Source organism: Apostichopus japonicus, chromosome 22 (genome assembly GCF_037975245.1).
Source record: "Apostichopus japonicus isolate 1M-3 chromosome 22, ASM3797524v1, whole genome shotgun sequence".
Lineage (NCBI taxonomy): Eukaryota > Metazoa > Echinodermata > Holothuroidea > Aspidochirotida > Stichopodidae > Apostichopus > Apostichopus japonicus.
In genome coordinates this window covers 13,537,727-13,559,520 of record NC_092582.1, presented here as the reverse complement: position 1 = coordinate 13,559,520, position 21,794 = coordinate 13,537,727, and the positions used below count along the sequence as shown (strand labels likewise).

General features: G+C 36.5%; 1 protein-coding gene across 3 annotated transcripts in view; it reads right to left on the bottom strand.

The window, feature by feature from the left end:
• Nucleotides 1-324: 324 nt before the first annotated feature.
• LOC139963471 (uncharacterized) overlaps nucleotides 325-21,794 on the bottom strand; it is a 119,685-nt gene continuing 98,215 nt past the window's right edge. For all 3 annotated transcript variants that reach the window (XM_071964266.1, XM_071964268.1, XM_071964267.1), the window contains one exon: nucleotides 325-10,842. In XM_071964266.1, coding sequence (XP_071820367.1) covers nucleotides 10,480-10,842 — 363 coding nt within the window. In that variant the 3' untranslated portion in view covers nucleotides 325-10,479. The remainder of the gene's footprint in view (nucleotides 10,843-21,794) is intronic.

The window sequence follows — 21,794 nt, the reverse complement described above, 5'->3', positions numbered from 1 at the left end:
ACACTGCTGCTTTAAGCTGAACGTGATGGAATAGTCGTCATCGATTCTCTATCAATGAAAGATGAAGCGGATATCGTCTGAAATTTCATGTCTCCGAGCAGAACTGTCATGTCTGAAGAGGAGTGGATGAGGCAGGCAGGCTTGCATCCGATGATAAATGGATCTTCAACTAACTCATCAAATTTTTGCCTTAAATTACAAAAATAATTTATCATGCAACTGTATGCTATTAGTATCAGTCGATGTGTCAAAACATTTCCAAATATCGACTCAATCACTCTTTGAGATGAAGAAAAAGAAATTCAAGACGACAAATTTTCTATATATAGTTAGAAGTACAAAGAATGTTTATTCTGTATGAAAGAGTTTGTAATATACATAAAACACCACCTGATATGGAAGCATATGATGCAATGGAAAATATATATAGATATGCGTGTTTTTTTGTGTGTATTTTAGAATAGTACGAAATAGAGAAAGTGTCCAAAGAAGGGTATATATATATATAAGTACGTATAGAAGCATAAATATTCCGAGCACATGTACAGTTAATAAATTAGATATACATGAATACATACATCCTTAAAAAGACTATTGTAATCTATATTCTAATTAAAGTCATTAAACTTATCAATCGTTAAATGTTTCAATCTACCAATTTGAACAAGCTGATGACTTTTTTTTATTGTTTCAAAATAACCGCTTGTTTTCCCGATTGCAACATTGTGTTGAAAATAAAATAAAAAAACCAATTAGCTGTAAATTTTAATTGGAGTGCCTAAATTAAATGTAAACCCTTGAGACAAACACAACAAACCTATTGTGTTGAAAATAAAATAAGAAACAAATTAGCTATAAATTTAATTGGAGTGCCTAAATTAAATGTAAACCCTTGAGACAACACTACAAACCTTTATTTATGTCAACTGAATGTCAATGTCAATGGAAAGAAAAGAAAGGGAAACCATTTTATTCCCTCAATATTTTGGGTACGAAAACTGCTGGTACATAAGTCTAAGTTGGACAGAAAGATACTTATATAAATTGCACAAAATCCAGAGATATGGCAAACACAATCAAGCTACAGCCTCCCCCCCCCCCTCGCCCCCATACAAATGAAATGGATTATGCATCAAATTGCTCAAGGATAGAAACACTGGTTTCAGGAATCATTAAAGGTACTGGCATGTTCAAGAAGAATATCTTTCGGAGTGGCACTACAACACCACCATATGATCTGGCCACATATACCTCTCGATGAACAGTTGACTGATGATGGAGAAAGTTTGATAGACCTTAAAAGAATGCGGCTACAAGCAGATACCTCTGCAAAAGTATTACCTGAAATGTTTCACACCATTGACCATGCCAACAAAAAAACCAGGTGTTTTAGTTCATTATAAGGTTGCATGATTTTACAAAACCGTCGACAAAGAAATATACCTTTGTAAAGCACTGAAGTAATATTTGCAATTATTTTAAATGAATGTACAAAAATTGGCAGAAAGTTCATTAGCAGGACGAATTATGAAAAAATGAAGGGGAAAAACAAAAACAAAGTTGGTAACACAATAAACAGGTTGCACATTCAATTTCAGCATTCTTATTTTAGAACAGTACTATTACATAGTATCAAACAACACATTGCAGCAGCAATATTGTCATTACACATAGCATTTTGTTAAACTTTATATAATGCAAATTACTTCATAAAGTACTTCCTGACCAGCCATTTCAATGCTATGATGAGAAACCATCAACACCACCAGTCACCTTCATGGTATCATTAGTAGCCCACAACACCACCCATCATCTCCATGCTATCATGACAAAATCACAACACCACCAGTCATCTCTATGGTATCAAGAGTAGCCCACAACACCACGAGCCATCTCAATGCTATCATGAATAGCCAACAACAACACCAGTCATCTCCATGGTATCAAGAGAAACCAACAACATCACCAGTCATCTCCATGGTATCATGAGAAACCAACACTACACCAGTCATCTCAATGGTATCAGGAGTAGCCCACAACACCACCAGTCATCTCCATGGTATCAAGAGAAATCAACACCAGTCATCTCAATGCTACCATAACAAACCAACAACACCACCAGTCATCTCAATGCTACCATGACAAATCAAAATCAACAACACCACCAGTTATCTCCATGGTATCATTGGTAGCCAACAATACTACCAGCAATTTCAATATATAAATATAAAACCAAGACCATCAACTGCTGGTTTCAATGCTATGATACAAAGGGTATAAGGCCAGGTAATTTTCCTAATTCAACGTTTCAAAAACCTTTTGTAATTTTTTTTTTTGAAAAAGAAGGTATTTTTGAAGCAGAAATAGAAGTGTGAGAAGTAATTATTACTAATAAATTAAACTGCTGTACAGAAGTGACACTTCAACTAGGAGTCTTTCCCAACGGACTGAAACTTTTTTTTTTCACTCCACTAAAATAAATGACAATTTTCTTTGATGAAATAATACACAAGGGACAAAAAAATAGTGCAATGCATTTGGCTCATGAAAAGAAACAACATTGATTACAAAAGAAAAACAAGGTCCAACCAAAAAAAAAGATGAAAGGGAAGGGACGAAAAAAAGAGAAGAAATCAATAGGAAATATTCTCAGCAAGGTGAGTTTGGGATTAAAATTTTGCACTTTTCAAGGTAAATTCGCCACGAGTGATTGATTAGTTGACTCTATAGAGACAAGACACTTCTCAGACATAATTAGTTTGTTACAAGAGCTTGAATCGCTCCAGTGCCATTTGGTCATGAGACGATTTCTTCGACTTTTTGTCAAATTTTCAGGTGCTAAAAAGTTGCTACATTAGTTTTTCCATGTGTACTGTCTAGAAACTGTTGACTTCCCCAATGTATTTTATATAGACACTGAATCTTAATTTCTCATTGAGGAAAAGTCCTTTAATGTTGGTGGCAGAATGCCTGTTGATGTTTGAACATGAGTGGCCATTATCTCAATTTCTAGCATATTTTGGGCCAAAGACTGATGAACATTTATATATATATAAGAACAGGTCGAATATCCAGAGAGGTGGACTGGGGGACCGCGCCCTCCAGTTTGAAACTTTCTTGGCAACAAAATATGGAGCTACAACTATAAGATTTTAAAACAATGTACATCGTGGGAAACATCAGTGTCATATGAGCTTTCTTCTTGCTGGTGTTTTCCTGTGCATTGATACTTTGGTAGTAATGTTGCTGTCTAACTTTACTAGTCAGGCCCAGGTCCCCTCCTCCTGAAAAATCTCAGACGAGCTTCCGAAGAATATGTTCATCAGTGCAGGTTACACATCAACATTACTTGCATTTGATGAAAATTAGTCATATATGAAGTGACAGCTTATTTTATGAATCATATCGATCCAACCTCCAGCTTGGTTTTTTAGGACAAAACATGTCACAGTTTATTCCCTTTTTGCTGGACAAGTGTACCGGGAAATATTCTGTGATATCATACATACATAAAAAAAAAACTGCTTTTTTTTACTTAAAGAATATGATTATATAATCTTGGACGATAATGCATCTCTGTAATGGGTTGTTATTTTATGTTGTTGACTTCATCAAATTTTACAATGATTTTCATAATTGTGGAGACGTGCACATCTCATCAATGGAACAATGTTGAAGGAGTTCAATTCGACCAATGTGTTTCTTTTTGCTTTTTGTTTCCTTTGGCAACTTCCTTTTAATTTCCTACTAGAATTTGTTATCTTTTTTACAAAGTTAGAGGCTCATCAATCAAAGTGGCTGAATTATCTAGCCTAGCAGAAAGACCAACAAAGTCAGCTCTAGAGAAACAAAAACACTGGAAATATAAAATATGTTTCTGGCCTCAATAACTTGTTTATGTAAACAAGTGACAAAATTGTCAATGACGACTGGTGTGGTACATCACCTCTTTAGGTCCTCTGTTGTTTATATGAATGTAAAATATTTCTTATGACAGTGTTTCCTTTTCTCAGCTTTCCATTTACTTGAACTATATATAAGGTATGACATATCAAAAGTTGAAAACTAATATGTTTTTTTCTGTTGTACAAAAGTCATCCCTTAGATTTGCTGACACAAAAATAACAATTTCATAACAGTCTTTGTGATGAGAACACTAACCACTGAAAGAAAATTTCAAACTCACAAGTATTACTATGGTGACAATTTTAAAACATTTTGACCAAGTAAGAAAAGGTAGGAATGTTGTTAAAACCATATCAAGTTGATATTGAGTGAGTTGCAAGCCATGTATATCCAATTAGGAGTAGGGAAAGGAAGAAGGATTGCAACACGCAATCAATCAATTGATGCTATACAGTAATCACTCTAAACACAATATAGCATAAAAATATTTGACTGGCACAAAAAAAAGTTTGCAAAATTTAATAAAAAAAGGAAGTTTGTTGTGAAGTAGGTGCTACAATGATGATGAATTTTGTACATATCATTCAACAGGCACTACATCTCAGGGCAAATGGTTCACTGCCATTTATAAGACATAGAAAACTTTAAAAAAATTCTCCTTGAATTGATTGCCATGGTGATGATGAATATGCATATAATATAATGGCACTATCCATCTGAGCAAATAGTTTCACTTTTATTTATAGAAAATAAAAATTCAAACAATTCCACATTAAACTGGTTGCCATGGTGATGATGAATATGCATATAATATAATGGCACTATCCATCTGAGCAAATAGTTTCACTTCTATTTATAGAAAATAAAAATTCAAACAATTCCACTTTAAACTGGTTGCCATGGTGATGATGAATATGCATATAATATAATGGCACTATCCATCTGAGCAAATTGTTTCACTTCTATTTATAGAAAATAAAAATTCAAACAATTCCACTTTAAACTGGTTGCCATGGTGATGATGAATATGCATATAATGTAATGGCACTATCCATCTGAGCAATAGTTTCACTTCTATTTATAGAAAGTAAAAATTCAAACAATTCCACTTTGAACTGGTTGTCATGGTGATGATGAATATGCATATAATGTAATGGCACTATTTATCTGAGCAAATGTTTTTACCTCTATTAATAGATTAAATAGGTTTTACAATTCTTTCTCAAACCAGGTGCCATGATGATGATCATTTAACAGGCATTACACCTCTACACAAATCCTTTACTTTCCATCATTTATATATTTTTTGTCACAACTGAATTCAATGGTCACCAGTATTGACCTGAACATTTCTAAAACATGGGAAAACTTGTTCAAACTTCAGCATATGTAATACTGTCACCACGGAAAGCAGTTTCCATTCACTGAGGCATTGACGGCCTAACTACAAATACTCTACTATTATTTATCACTTGTACTGTTAGAAAGTGCTTCACATAAAACTAAATAGGTTACTTCCACCGTTATGAGTGTATGACATATAACAATTGACCTATGACTACTAATTACATTATTACCGTATAGAGCTACGTAGCACGTTCTTTCATAGAAAGTTATTTACTTTGTAGGCAAATAAGGCTGATCAGAAGGATATGTTACATTTATGTATATACATATATATATATCGATAGAAAGAAACAGTGTACATTATATTTTACACAGTAAAAAAATGTAGAACTTACGTAGATAGTTAATGCATCTTGCACAAAAAGCAAGTTTAAAACATGGTAAATTTCCATTTACAACTCAAAAACTCGTCGGCCCTTCCAACATTCTTAAAAATATATGACTCAAAACATTTATACAAAATGGACTAGTAAACAGAAAAGCTTATTTATACTGGGCAGGCAGTTCAAATCAAAACTTTTTTTCTCTCCATATGTTAAAGCCCAGTCACATCTCACCGGATTGCAATAACGGAGAGGGAACGAAGACAAAAAATGGCACTCCGTTGATGTACGTTAGTATCCGTTTAGTCTGCGGTTCTCCTCCGTCCGTCTACGTTTCATTAACGGTGAGGTCCGGTTTGTCCGGTGTCGATTTTGAACATGCACAAAACTTGGAACGGACATCCACCGAAAAATGTCTCCGTTATTTATTCGTTACTAATCCGTTAAGCTTCCTTTTTATCAGTTTCTCATGCGTTTTGTTCGTTCTGTATGCGTTTGGCATACTGTATTTCTCCGTTCGTCTCTGGTTATTGCTATTGCTCACCGGATCAATAACGGACAAAGAACGGATGAAACGTAGAAGTACAGTACCTATACCGTATATTCGACGGACGCTAACGTAGAAATAACGGAAGTGCAAAGGAATAGAACTGACAATGAACAGATAGGTGACGGACGTTACACGGAAGAAACGGAAGAACTCAGGCCAGGAAAGTATAACAGACGGACATAGAACGGAGATGCAGCGTACCTCCACCTTGTCCACTCCAAGCGTCCCACGCCTCATTCTGCTCCTATAACCTCTACCGTCAACACCTACATCATGGACCCTTCAGAAAGATTCAAGCTTCAGACCACAGTGCAAGCTTTACAAGCACAGATGCTTATCATTGAAGCCAACATCAAGACCAATAAACAAGTCAAGAAGAGAAGGAAGAGACGTGCTTGGCATAAATGCTGGTCTAGGGCCTTGCTAGGTTCACAGAGAAGACGGCAGTGTGGTCTTTATGACCAACTAATGCAGGAGCTGCGAATAGAAGACCAAAATCTTCCATCAACTTCATGAGGATGCCCCCTGATTTTGAGGCAGTCAGGAGGCCCAGGTCTAAGACCGTTTCTTCTCCGTTGCTAGTCCCGTATGTCTGTTACTTTTCCGGTACTCCTACGTTTTGTATGTTCTTTATCCGTTAATTGTCCGTTGTAAATTCGTTACTATCCGTTGGTGTTCGTTAGTTAGTTCGTTGTTATTCCGTTGTTCATCCGTTGTTCGTCCGTTGCTGTCCGTCCCTTGTACGTTTGTAATCCGTTTTCACCGTCGCACGTCCGGTACGTTGCAACCCCCAGATGCATGCGCGACAACTTTTGCCAACGGAAATAACCGGATGACTGTTTTTCGCGCGTACTCTTGTCCGTTCGTGCAATCCGGTGAGATGTGACTGGGCCTTTAGGATCATCATTTCAAAAACCAAAACAACAATTTTCTGTCTATTATTGCACTTTCATGGTTAGCTTCTTCAAGGAATTACAAAATCATTGAAAAGTTCATCAATGAAAAGTAAGTATGAAGCTCATTTTCTCTAGAAATAGTCAATGCTAAATTATAGACACTATCTAGCTCTCTGCCCCCTTAAAGGGAGTGTTCAAATTTCCATAGTTTTAGGTTAACACTGTCATCAAGCCTATATTTATCCAACCATGATCTTGTAGCAGTTATGCTGATAGATCATCCACTACCATCCTTTATATTTTAAGCCCCATAGCTTACGTTCAAATCAGATTTGGGGAGACACAACTGTGGTTGGTCTATAGCTATAGGTTCAGAATTCGTTGTAGTTTGTTTTGCATGTTAACAGACAGATCTTTGGTTGTGTCATACTACATAGAACAGACTAACAATATCATTTGTGATCCTGTAATGGCTTAGGAAATATCATTGTTTTATTCTTCCAGCTATAAGTGGGAATACAAAGTTTCTTTTAACTCGTATTTCTTCTCCAATTTATGATTATCAAATATATGATTCTAGTGTACACTGAGGCCACCTTATATACCTTTACTATCAATTTTCCAAGTTTCTTTCAGTATTTTATATGTTTATCTATTTGCAAGGTTGAGTAACCTTGCATGGGCTTGTTTATCTTCTTCAGTCTTCTTCTTCTTTTCTTGTTTTTCCTTTTCTATTTCTATAAAGGGGTTAACCAATTAGCTGTTTAAGCTATTTACCAGAGTACCGAGATCCAGTCTGTCTATAGCAACCGACAGTGCGGAATATCTAATTGCAAACTGAATTGTATACTTCCTCCAGTATGAAGGCAGGTAAACAAAGTATATGTTGGTATAGTACAAATCCACATGGATGACATAATGTTTTTATATACCAGAAAGTTGTGTAGTAGGCTGGAATGCTAGTTGAGAGGAGCTAGGCTTTTTGTCAGCTGAAGAATATAAAGGGAGCCAGGATTTAGCCTTCCTTCATGTAAGCCTTCCTCAAATTCATGAACAAACGGAAATTTAGGGTTACACATTACTGACAGTAGTCTTATCCTTGTTCAAATTTCAGATGGATTCAGGTTTTTTCTGAGTCATGATGCACTATTTATATATGTTTTATTTTATTTATATATATTTATTTATATATATATGCCATGTACCACATGGCCCTGGTCCTTCAGGGAAAGTGAAGGATGAGTGGGAGGGAGTGATAGAGCCAATCCCAATAATATTCACAGCAATTTCGATATCAACGAACATTGGTCTAATCAAGTATTATGCAGTGAGAGGGCTGCGGTTTATAGCAAGTGCTTATATTTAATACGACATACAACCGCCACTAGTACTGTGCTATGACCATTGTTGGACAAGCAGCCCATACGTTGACTCGTAATCATATCAACAGGCCGTAATCATATCAACAGGCCGTAACTTCCGAAAGGACATGTAATTTAAATGTCGCACACATCTGAGCACTCCATACATAGCCTGAGATCAGAAAGTGAGATACATATTTATCCCAAATAGTTGAGGCTGGAAGGATCAATTCATGAATTGCATTGAAACTTAATCAGACAAAGAGAATAAAATTAACTCTTTGTACAAATAGTTCATCAATGCATGCAATGTACTGCACACCAGCACTGCAGTGTATCGCAAAGCCTCACATTTCATCCTACTTTGTCTGCTACTTTAAGATCAGATGTGTGCCATATATCTGTAAAATGCATGGCATATAAACTCCTTAGGGATGTGGTCTCCCAAATGGCTAGATGGATTGGATCACAATCTAGAGTCAAATGACCCACAGCGGTCGGCGTTTCTTCCATTTTTATCAAAAAGTGAAAGTAATGCCATCTTACATCTCTCACAGCAATATCTAGCCTCATATTCATCCATCTTCTTTTTTTCTTCTTTTTTTGGGAGAAGAATCCTCACAGGGATATTAAAATGAATCATCTTCAGTAGAGAACACTATCTTGGAATCTTCACTGTCAATTCGAGACTCCTTGACTCCTGAATTTTTTACTTATTAATGGAATTATTTCAGAGGAAGTTCAATTTCAGGGGAAATAGAGTGGTATTGACCAGGTTATTTGGTCTTGATCTAATAAATCATTCCTTTTGTGACCATAGGAGGATTTTTGAACACAGAACAGACCTATCAAAAGGTGAGTGAGTGGATTACTTATTCACATCCATCACTTGGTCCCTGCTTGGTCAAATCGAACACTAGTTCTGTTTCTTGTAACTTTGCTAAAATAAATGAAAACTACGGGCTTTACTGGCCGATTACGGAAACCATTGCGACTCATGGAATACATAGCCGAACAGCATACCTGCAAGAAACAAAAACAATTTAATCCCCACCCCCCCTCACAGTATCCAAGTTTCATCATCAAGGACAGCATACACCGAGGTTGGGACCATACTTTACAATGTGTACTTTATGTGTAATTAACAGTTGTTCATACAGCTGGGCCATGTTTGTGGTACAGTAGGAGAGTACCTTCAAACCAGACATTTGAATGGTATAATTCTACTTACATTTAACTTCATGTAATAACAAGGAGCAGAAAATAACTAACATGTCCCTTTAAAATATTAATCCCTTACATTATCTTGAGCCTGATGAAGCCCTAATTATATCCCGGGGGCGGGGGGGGTCAGGTTACTAGAACCTCTGGCCCGACATCTATTAAAAATGGGCCCAAGGAAATATGAATGTTGCCCACAAGATATGGGATTAAGAAGAGTCTGTCTTTCTTGTTTTCTTAACATCATTCAGGAAACGTGAAGAATACGAAAAAGGGGTCCCAGTTTCAGAAATTGATCTGGTTCTTGACATCTATAAGGGTTCAACACCAGATAAATACATAAGTGTTTGTATCACTGTTTGCATGGGTCTAAGTGGTTGGCAAGGACTCTGACATATCTGATGTTTAACATTTTCTAACATATCTGATCGATCCATTTGGAGCGAATCAATTGGGTCCTAATCTGGATCAGATCGCATGTAATCATCAGATCTGGATCATCATCACGGTCATGTCATCATCATCATCATCATCAACATCACTTATCATCATCATCATCATCATCATCGGGTTACTCAGCCACTGACCGCAAGATCAGCTACCATAGACTGTTGGTACCAGTCTCTAAACCTTCCACCACCTGCACCATCGCTGATTCCACATATGGAACCAGCGAGAAACCGCCACCATTTTACTATCTAGAGGAAAGAGGATCCTCTGTGAACGGAAATCAAAACTCAAGTATACAGAGAGTGAAATCAAACCAATGTGGTAAGGCCTTCTTGCAACATCCTCCTCCGGGAACGGCGGACGCTTTACGTAGACGCTGGTGTCGCCAGATTCCCCACCGGCTGTGCCGACGACTCTGGCGCGCTGGTCTCGCCCGGTACCTTGGGTGGCGCCTGGTCTTGTTTGACTTTCAGGAGGTCTTGCATGGCACGGAGTGTCTCGCTCGAGCCGTAATCTTTCTCGGCACTGTCGAAGCTGCTAGTGTTCTGAGTGCCGGTCTCCAGCTTGTTCACCCCCTTGTGGATCTGGGTGATGGCCTCATTGGTCTCGAACCTGGCCTCCGATATGTCCTGTCGTATTTGGTATAAGGCCTGTCGCTGTTTGTTCTTCCGCCTCTCCTCCGTGGAGCCGTGAACGCTCTGCCTGCCCACCAACTTCTGCATCACATCCTGGGGAGATAATGCAAATATGCCGGTTGCTAAGGATTTGCTATGTCTTTGAAAGAAGAAAAAAGTAAAAACAGTCAGAAATGAGCATGGAAATGATTAAATTAAGTTCACCTGTTTTTCAGTAGACCCATTTTTGGCAAAAGACATACAGAGTCCATGACTTTTCAAGAGGTAGATGAAGGTTTTTTTTTTCCTTTTCATTATCTATTTCGTCCGCTCCTTTTTTACAAAATGTTTCAAGTTTAAATGCACATAATTTTGGGAAGAAGAAATCTGAAAGAGAAAAATGACTTTACCAACAGTAGTACAACTATATAAAGACCAAAGATATGCCAATGGGTGATTAAATTCCACATGCACTTGCTAATACTACAGAATAAATCGAGGTCAGAAGTGTCCATTCTGTATGATAAATGGATAACATTATCTCTCCCAGTGGTATCAATAATCATATACTTATGTAGATGGCAGAGTGCAATAGTACAGTGGAGACATGTAAGATACAAACCCGTTTTCATGAGAGCACACCAGTATCAATGTATATTTATCCTCACCCATCATAAATTAAAAAACTTTGGGAATCAAACTTACAGGTATACATGGGGTCAATTCTACACAGTGATTGAAGGGAAAGGGACGAGGAATGAAAATATGGTTCTGCACCCTCAAGTGCTAATCTGCAACCAAAAGGCTCCTCATCTTAGACAAACTCCAATTTATTTAAAACCTATTGGCGTGGAATAATGCTGCATGAACTTTCAACTATACCCTCTCCCACCCTCCTTAACCCTCCCACTCCCTCCATGACCCTCCCACCTCACCCCCTCACCATCATTTCATCCCTTTCACACACCACTGAATCTGTAAAATCATTGTTGTTGTGCAATGTTTAATGATGCATGAGTTTATCGGTTGTGCGATTCAATGAATTTGTTTGTGATATATATATAGTACAATGACAGGCAACATGTGTGTTGTTGCCGCTGCTGCTTGTATAGATACAGCAGAGCCAAGGATTTGTTTGTGAATCTCTCGTGTGGAAGCTCTATGATGTATCTGAGGTCCCTTAAGAGGTTTACTCGTTAGTTTTCAAGGATTTGATCGCAGTATTCGATGGAATTTAGCGTCAAGTAATTAGGCAAATTATGGATATCAAAAAAAAAAAAAAAAAAAAACGGGGGGGGGGGGGGGAAAGGAATAACAGTTTTCATTTACATAAAAAAAAGACATTATATTTTGATTTCCCTTATGAATAAGATATTTAGGCCCATTAGTGGTTGTATTCCGCAAGTTTCAACTTCTGAAGACATTGTTTCCAGAAATTAAGTTTGTTTTGCATTTATAGGCAGTTATGTTAGTTTTCTATCCTATTATAGGTTTTATGGTGCATACCTTTTAGGCGATATTTTTCTACTATTTGCTTTTGAATGTTTCCTGTATTTTAAATGTTCCATGTATATTAATTGTTTCAATTCCTGTAAAGCCCTTCGAGCAGCGTTGCTGATGAACGCGCTATATAAGTTCTATTTTTTTTTTTTACATTTTTTTTTTATGGGGGTTGCCCAAACCTATCATCACACTGTACAAATGACTTTAATGAGTGCGATTGAAAGACACAAGCGAATCACCCATCGACTCACCTCACTCATAACTTAATTGGCTGGCAAAAGGCTTCCCACCAAAAAAATATGACTCAGGTTTTCTTGTCATGATCTCCCTCTATGCCGTGTGCATCCATCACCAATCAAAACACAAAAGAAAGGCTTGAAGGGTGTACATGGTGCTGCTAAAATGAAAATACAAAAGCTTCAGAGCAGGGCTAGGCAGCTGGAAATGGATGTTCCGGCCAGGCCATAGTGGAATTTTGTGCCCATTCCACAGGCCGCAACACTGAAGGATGCATGTAGCTACAATCTTAGATTAATACTAAATTTTTGTGGTCAAATGAACTAATTGTCAAACCATACTACCTGCACATTATCCATCAATTAAGTTCAACTATCCCATCGCCTTTATATGCAAGCTCAAAGTATATATTTTTCATGTTTTCACAGGCCATAATTGGGTCTGCATTAATTAACAGGGTTTTTAAAGCCTCATTGTGGACAGCAGAAAGTCTACCCAAGGGCCCAAGTTGCCCATTGGCCGCAGCTCCCCCGCCCCCCCCTCCCCTGTGCTTTAGAGTTACTCGTAAATGGATATGTTTAAAAATATTAAAGAATTAGCTCCTTACAATGAATACTCAATGTGTTCATGTACAGTACATATGTCTAAAATACTTGACAACACACATTTTTTTAGACATGCAGTATATCTTAGCTTGTTCCTTAACATATGAAATGTAAATTGTGTTCTGTGTCAGTAAGGCAATTGGTTTGTAGATATCTTGGCAACACGGTAACATAGATACAGAATTGACTTGCTTTTATCATGCTCTTTCTGCGCTGCATGCACTGATGGTTTCTGACACAGTCCACTGATCGGGAAGACAACATAAGGTTCGCAAACCCTCAAGGACCTGAGTGTGAATTAGAACTACCAGCTGATCAAGAATAAAACACAAGGGAGAGTTACGTAATGACACCGCAGACAACCGAGGAAGGAGTCAATCAAATATTGACTTGAATAATAATTATGTTTAGAGTAACAGTGCAGTACATGTATGTGCATGTTAACACAGCATTAATTCCCCATTTCACTCTTAAGTAACACACTGTGAACTCCAGACAGCTAAAGTTGTGAGAAGACCGAATAAGTGAAGGTAAATACGACCGTGAGTTGATCACTAGCAGTATAGTCTCATTCATGATTCATGAAGAAGAGATCTTTTAAGACCAATTTTCCAATGTTTCCAGTCAAACTAATTGTTTTAAGCACCTGAAATTTGTGCCATTCCAAGGCAGGATTTTTCGTTCCACCAAACTGCACAAATGGATATAGTCAATCACCCAGTGTGCGTCTGTATGCAATGTCAGCCCGGCATGTTTGCATGCTTGTGAGTGCCTTCACACGTTATTTTTATCCAGAGATCTGTAAGCAGGTATCACTCATATTTAAGTAGTCAATATGACAGCGACCCCACCTGTAGAGCAACATGAACCAAATACTCCGCACTTTGAGAACATTAATGCCTAGTAAAGATCGACATGGAATCCTTTTATCCCGTATCATCGATGACTAGCCTCAAATGTTCAAATTTGGGGCCATTTCTCTAAACATCAAAGAGGTATATAAATATCACACCCTGAATGGAACTGAATGGAACTGACATATTGGAGCTTTTAGCAGTCCATCCATATATATATATATGCAGAATATCAAAATATAAACTATGTGCCTATCTGAGTTATCCTTTAACATATGACTGATGGCCAGTACCTGATGTCACACTTTGATGGTTCATACACACGCCACTGAACAGAACATATAGTTGTGCTGACATAGCTATGTGATTAATCTACAGTATTGTCACTTAAAAACACATGTTATGTACATGTTCAGTGGATAAGGTTATGAAAGAACAACAAACGTGACCTTAAAATAGCTTAATTTATTTCAGTACATTAGAACACTGCTACAGCACACACAGTAGTTTTATACATTCTTTAATACAGGACAGGCTTGAGGACATGTACATGCAAATTATATTTACTTTCTCTGTTATGTGTAAGATTCATTATCTTCTCTGGATATGAGTTCAATTCTTCCTTTTTGGTAACATTTTTCTGCCATGATGAAATTTATTTTATGGAATATTTAATCTGAAAAGGATATTAGTTGTTCGACAACCATAAATTTTAAGGGTTCCAAGTTTTGTGACATAATCTTTGGAATCTCTATTGGCATTTACTCCACAACCAACTACATAGTTAGTTGACAATTGCTGCAGTACTTGAAGACTTCAGCAACTTATCCATCGTGTATAAGATACTCTGAAGTATTTTAGAATTATAAGAACAAACGTTATTTGCTTTGTTGCTTCGCCATTCAATAAAATACGCCAATTACACACACACACACAGTGCCATACCCCGGCATGTACGGCATTTTAACACCGTACATCAGTAATGTCGGAGTTAGCTGTTTAACTCTATGGAATGAAACAACGTTAAAACCTATCGATGCAATCGTCTGTTTCACACGTCGATATCCATTTCATATTCCGTTTCCCACTAGCTTCTGGCATTAGCCTGTAGTCACCAATTAAAATGTATCGCTGCTTTCAACAGGCTAACTGAATTATCCCTTAACTTTTAACCCAGCAAGAAATTTCTCTTGGCATTTTCTGTATCTCCAGTGGATTTTTCCTCAGCTTCAGAAGCCTGATAAAGACTTCAATTTAATTAAAAGTCACATACGGACTACTATATCAGTGAAATATATCTGTGAATCAAGAGACATAATGAATCACGGCAATCCATCCTGTAGTATACTATGTGGTTTTGAAATACGGTAAACATGCTGGTATGAGGACAACAATACCCAAGGTATATCCCAACGTACATAAGTAAATCATTCCTAGAAATTTAATTCAGCCCGTGGAGTAATTACACCTGTCATTTATATCTGTAAATTAATCACAAGTTTTTCTAGAATTGCATCAGTTGGAAATCCACTGATGTGACGCTATGGTATATCAATTCTGCCCAAAGGTCACTGAGGTCGTCACTGAGCTGTTCAGATCACTGTAGGTATACTGATGTGCTCTGTAGGATGGGATTAGATCAGATATCAAACAGTTCACACATGACCTCCATCATAATTGGATCCTTCGAAGAAAAACTGCATCTTTTATTAATCTGATTTTCAGAGAAATCTTGCCTATTTTTTTCACCAACGCAGAAAACATTAAACTTGTAGATTAAAGTGAGATACATGAGATATATAAAGCAACTTCACATAGCTTGCACGAGGTCTTCCACAGGTCACTGATGTATATATAAAGGTGAATCACTTGAAACTGAGTATTGCAGGCAACATTTCTATGGGATGGGAGGGGTAAAGGGGGGTAGGGGCGGAAGAGGAAGGGCAAAGGTGAAGAGGGGTGTTTGATCTGCAGAATTCATCTGAAACCTTATCTGAAAGAAGTGTGTTGCGATTTCTTGGAATTTGCAGAGTTGGTATCACTTTGGGATTCACAGAAAGGTAAACGTCCAGGACAAATCGGCAAACTTTAATATATATTACATACAAGAATGATGAGATGAAGAATCCTTGTGATCTCAGCAGGCTCAAAAGGAGGTGCAAACTTTGAGGAAAATTTCAGTTACTCAGGAGGTCTGTTTTTCTTTAATGTCTTTCTAGCGATATTGGATGCTCTTTAGATTATTGACATAATTATGGTTTTACCTAATTGCTAACTTTAAAACAGGGCGACTATATATTAAAGCGACTTTCCCCCTGTTTCAGTTCATTTTGTTTTTCACAAAACAACTATTAACACTATCCATGCAGTACCATCTGCGGGCATTGAATTTCATTAAGCTCAAATGCATGCAAAAATCTTGTCTTGCTAATTAGGCAAGGGATAATTCAGTGTTCAAATTTTTCATGTTGTAGAGCATTTCTCTTATGAAATGCATTTTATGAATTCCTTTGTCAAAGGAAAAAAACATGGCTGTGCATCTAATTGGACTTGTACAGCAATTTGCACATTTAGCATTTGAGGGCTCCTCTGGATAGCAGTGCTTCTGCACTGAGCAGGACTACCCTCATTAAAGATGACAATAATACAAAAAAACATAGCATCTTGTAATTCGATACGCGATAAGTTATTCCCTGTGAGGCATGATAGTAAATGTAGTGCTTCCATATCTCCTGTGTAATAAATACTGGGTATATTCAGGCAAGACTTTGAGTAACGAGCCCTTTTTTAAAATTCCAAACTGTCAGCATTAGAGATGATGATACAATAAAACTTTATGCCTCAATGAGAATTATATCTGTCGGGGCAAATATGTAATACATGTAATTGAAAGCATATGAAACCATAGCAACCAGAATTTGTATTCTTCCTAAAACTGAACCTGTATACAGAGTTGCTGTAGCTCCTGATGGATACAACTTTGATGTCAGACTAATCAATGAGGGTAAAAAGTTAATTACAGGGTATTAATTATTCATAAAGGAGAGGTCGGAGTGAAGCAACAGAGCCATTCATCAAACTTTGTTGAGTTTCCTTGGAACTTTGAATAAATTAAAGTATAGAGACGACTGGATCTAGTTGACGAATAATTTTCATACCAATCAATAGTTATTTTTACATACAAAAAATAAATAGCAAGTGCAGTAGACAATAGCCACCTAATTACTTAAGGCAGCTAACGAGCATTATATACAACACAGGTATCTTCACAGGCATAAATGAGATTTGAAGTAATACTGTGGGCACTGCTCAAGATAAAAAGTAAAAAAACTTGATGCAGTTAACTCAAGTAGTCTTTATTAATTCTGCAAAAATGTGGGTTTCAGTGAAAAATTAAATCACCAATTTATATTTTTATACTGTGAACAACATGTAAACATGTCGTTATTGACATAGTAGCAATCAAATGATTTCTCTACAAAGTGTGATAAGGTATTAGAGCGGTTTTTCTTTTCACCCAAAAACTTAACGATATCTGCATAATTAAGAAAAAAACCTATATAAACAATGTTCAGACAAATTTGAGAGAAACCTAAAATTACATGTAGAGTCATTTAGCTTAAAATATTTTTGTTGTAGTTTTATACAAGAAAACTGTGTTATACAATTGGACACTGAGTTGATTTAACCCCCGAGTGCTGTTTTAATCTGAGCAGTTACCGGAAAAGCATATAACTTTTACATTTTGCCAGTATGGCTCAAGAGACTAATGCTAGTCATGTAGAATCCAGATTGCTTTCTGTAGTTTCAAATGTTCATTGAGTCAATATTACGGTGTAACCTTGAGCATGAACCCAGACCCACTTCTAAACTATTCACCGATAAGCCATTTTAAACCATTCCACCTTGGCACATATGCACAAAGTGAAACTGTAAAAAAAAAAAAAAATTGCTTTCACCGTGTCACTTTTTTGAGGTTGACTTGATTTCTCTCTATAACTAATGAAATAAAAGACTTCACAACTAATATAATAATCTTATAATACACATATGTGATATTATATATAATATAATATATAATAACTTATATAAAAGTCAAGTTATATCCTTGGCACTACATGGTAAGCAGCTGCATTGGAGAATGTAAAGGGTAAAGCCATTTCCCTCTGTGTATATAGTTCTGTACACAACTGGCATATAGTATGGACAAATGTTATAAAAAGTTTATCTTAAAGAATACAATTCTATATGCGGAATATTAATTTTGAAATGTTTGTTAAATCCCTAAAATCATCAAAACTATTAAAACTACATATAACTATCAGTCCATGGTGTACTTCTATGCCACTGGTATATTTATATCTATATATATCTATATATATAATAAAATAATGAAAAAAAAACAAAAAAACTAGATGACTCAGAAATTTCTGACTTGTTATTAATGATTACTTTTGAGATGAAATGAACTATGGTTGTGTTTTCATATGTATTTATACAAAGATTATTCACAAACTACTACTAGAATACATCAAGTCTCCAGAGGGGCAGGGGGGGGGACTTTGTTTTACAACAGAGCTCTTTAGAAAGGACATAATGTTAGTGCTATGAGCCATTACAGATAACTGTCAATCATTCTATCCTAGAATTACTAAATATTATAGCTTTAGGTTGTCCTTTGATTCCCAAATGAAAAACAATTCCTGAGTCATCTTCTAGTCCCAAGATAGCTGACATTTTCACAGGTTCACAGTGATTTCTAGCACATTTCATTACTTAATCTGTTGCCCGGTAGCAAATCACTCTCCTTCGCTGTTTCAAAATAGGCCTATAACAAATGTCTTGCTCATCTCCCTTTACTACCGGTTGTCATAGGCGTAGGAGCCTAATTTGATTTGGGGGGGCTGTAAAGATTTGCCCGAAAAATATAACCAAAATTTTTCGCGCGCTCCGCGCGCGCTCAACATCTTAATGTGCATATCATATGGGCATTCATCGGTTATTACATCACATGCAAATAACCGATAATTGCCTATATGATATGCACATTAAGATGTTGAGAACGCGCGGAGCGCGAAAAAAAATTTTCATCATATTTTCCGTGTTATTATACCCTTCCATATTCATATTGCAAATTATTCTTCTTTAAGTAGGTGCCCGAAAAATTATCACCATATTGCCCGAATTTTCACAAAAAATTGAAACACACTGCAGATTTTTCTTCTTTCAGTAGGTGACCGAAAAATTATCACCATATTGCCCGAATTTTCACAAAACCAAATTGAAAAACACATTGCAAATTATTCTGCTTTCTGTAGGTGCCCGAAAAATTATCACCATATTGCCCGAATTTTCACAAAAAAAAAAAACAATTGAAGAACACACTGCAGATTTTTCTTCTTTCAGTAGGTGCCCAAAAAATTATCACCATATTGCCCGAATTTTCACAAAAACAAATTGAATAACAAATTGCAAATTATTCTTCTCTCAGTAGGTGCCCGAAAAATTCTCAGCGTATTGCCCGAATTTTCACAAAAAAAACAATTGAAAAACACACTGCAGATTTTTCTTCATTCAGTAGGTGCCCGAAAAATTCTCACCATATTGCCCGAATTTTCCCCCCAAAAGAATTGAAAAACACATTGCAAATTATTCTTCTCTCAGTAGGTGCCCGAAAAATTCTCAGCATATTGCCCGAATTTTCACCAAAAATTTTGGTTGGGGGGGCTGCAGCCCCCCCAGCCCCCCCGCCTCCTATGCCTATGCCGGTTGTCATTGGACGAAGAGAAATAAAAGTACGAGTCCAAACATCTTTAGAACTATTTCCACAATTTGCGGTCTCATGATTATTGTCCATATGAAAACTTGTTCGGTGAGTGTGTTGTTGATTTAGTAGCTTTGCTAAACCACAGGTGAGCCTATAACAGCTATATAGCCATATGGCATATAGAGAATGACTCACTTTACCAATTAATGTACCCTTAAAAAAAAAATAGGTTAATTAATCAAATTATGGATCTTCATTATATTTGGAACTTATTATGTATTCCTGCAGCATATGAAAGGTTTGTTATTAAGCCTATCTGCCATTCTGAGAGATATTTTTAAAAAACAGCAGAGTGAAGTTATGTATGGGGGTGTATGAGCCAGAAGAATAAATTAACTGAATACTTTTTTAAAATCAGTCATTTATATCTTACCATGCAACTATACGACTATCTATATGTTGCATAAACATGAGATAATGAAAAGAGCGTTTCTTTGTTTAAAACAAGTCCTTTCCCCCTCTCCCCCCCCCCCCTTTCCAAAATTTGTTTTCATAATAGACTAACAGACCAATTTACAGTTTTCCAGTGCATTTTTGTTGTTAAAAAAGGAAAAATATTAATAGTTAAAACAAATTTTTTAAGTTCATCATACGATCTACATATATTTTCCAATAGCGCAATTCGCAACTGGCCTCCAATCCAAATAGTCAGTTTGCAAAAAGAAAAACAGCCTTGATAATTCGACAGAAGGTAGTTGAAACATTAAAGTCACCTCAGAGGTTGGTAATAATAAACCTCAGCAAGCCATAAACCTTTACACATTTGGATTTCACATCAAGGTTTGCATCATAACTAACTTTAATGATGTGACGGAATATTCAACGTAAATGAACCGGAGTACTGATTTGAAGTTTGGGAAACATATGTCTCTCTGTATTATTATGAACAGAATCCACATCACTTCTACAGTACATGAATGAGCAAACCAAAGCAGCAGTCCGAAACCTTTTTAGTCTATGATACATTGATCATCCTGAACCCTGCATCAAAGTATCCCATTCATAGTTTTATGTTATGTGTAATTTTTTTATTAATATGAAAAATTATTGAAACTTGATCTTCAATTCCATCATCGATTTCTGGTGAGATTTTAGTGAAAAATTCTAAGAAAAACGTTTTGTCTCCTTTATATAATGGTGGAGGATCGTGGCGTCATCATTGTTGCAAACATAACACAAGATGAAGAATATATATAATAATGTACATAATTGGTCAAGACAGATACACGTACAAAACAGTCATTTCCAGGGTCGTTTCCAAGAAGGTCTCTCAGAGGCTACACGCGCAAGTGCGTTTATGATTGACAGAGAAGTCAGCAAGTGACCTGAGAGGCAAGTCACATTTCGTAGATTAAAAGCATGTGACACATTCTGAGAATGTCAGTATGGTTTTTCCAGAAGCGACGAGGAAAGTTGGCCTGAAAGAGGTATTAAGAGTTGTGATGGAATTTTTCCTTGAGACTCAGGCCGGTCTGTGTTTGATTCAAGTTAGGTTTTTAATTTTTTGGGGAGTAATTGGCTTTATAAGCCTTAGATAAGGGTTTCAGGTTGTATATTGTATAGCTAAAGAATAAATTCCGTGCTTCAACTCTTATCTTTTAATTTTCATGCTCCGTTATATTGATTGTTCCTCACGCTGCAGTATCCCCGCCTACTCTCCTTTATATCTATATAGTTATACTCACATTCGCAAGAGCCAAGACGAAATGCAACAATGATATAAAAGTGCAGAGAAAATGATACAACTTTACGTTTACGTGTTAAGCCAATTTTATCGGCAAAGGATTAATTTACCAAAGGAAAATAAAGCTGGTAATCGTAAATATTCAAAACATTAATACCTAGCAACAGACAAAATACAAACCAAATTGCTACTTTGCTAATTGCTTAAAAAAAAAAAAAAAAAAAAAAAAAAGCAATCTCTGTCATCTACTGTATTCACAGATAACATCACAGTTGTTCATTTCTACTATAAGCGTGGACACAATTTGCATTCTTTTAATTGCTTAAATCCTGTGTTATGCTCGTTTACATATTCAA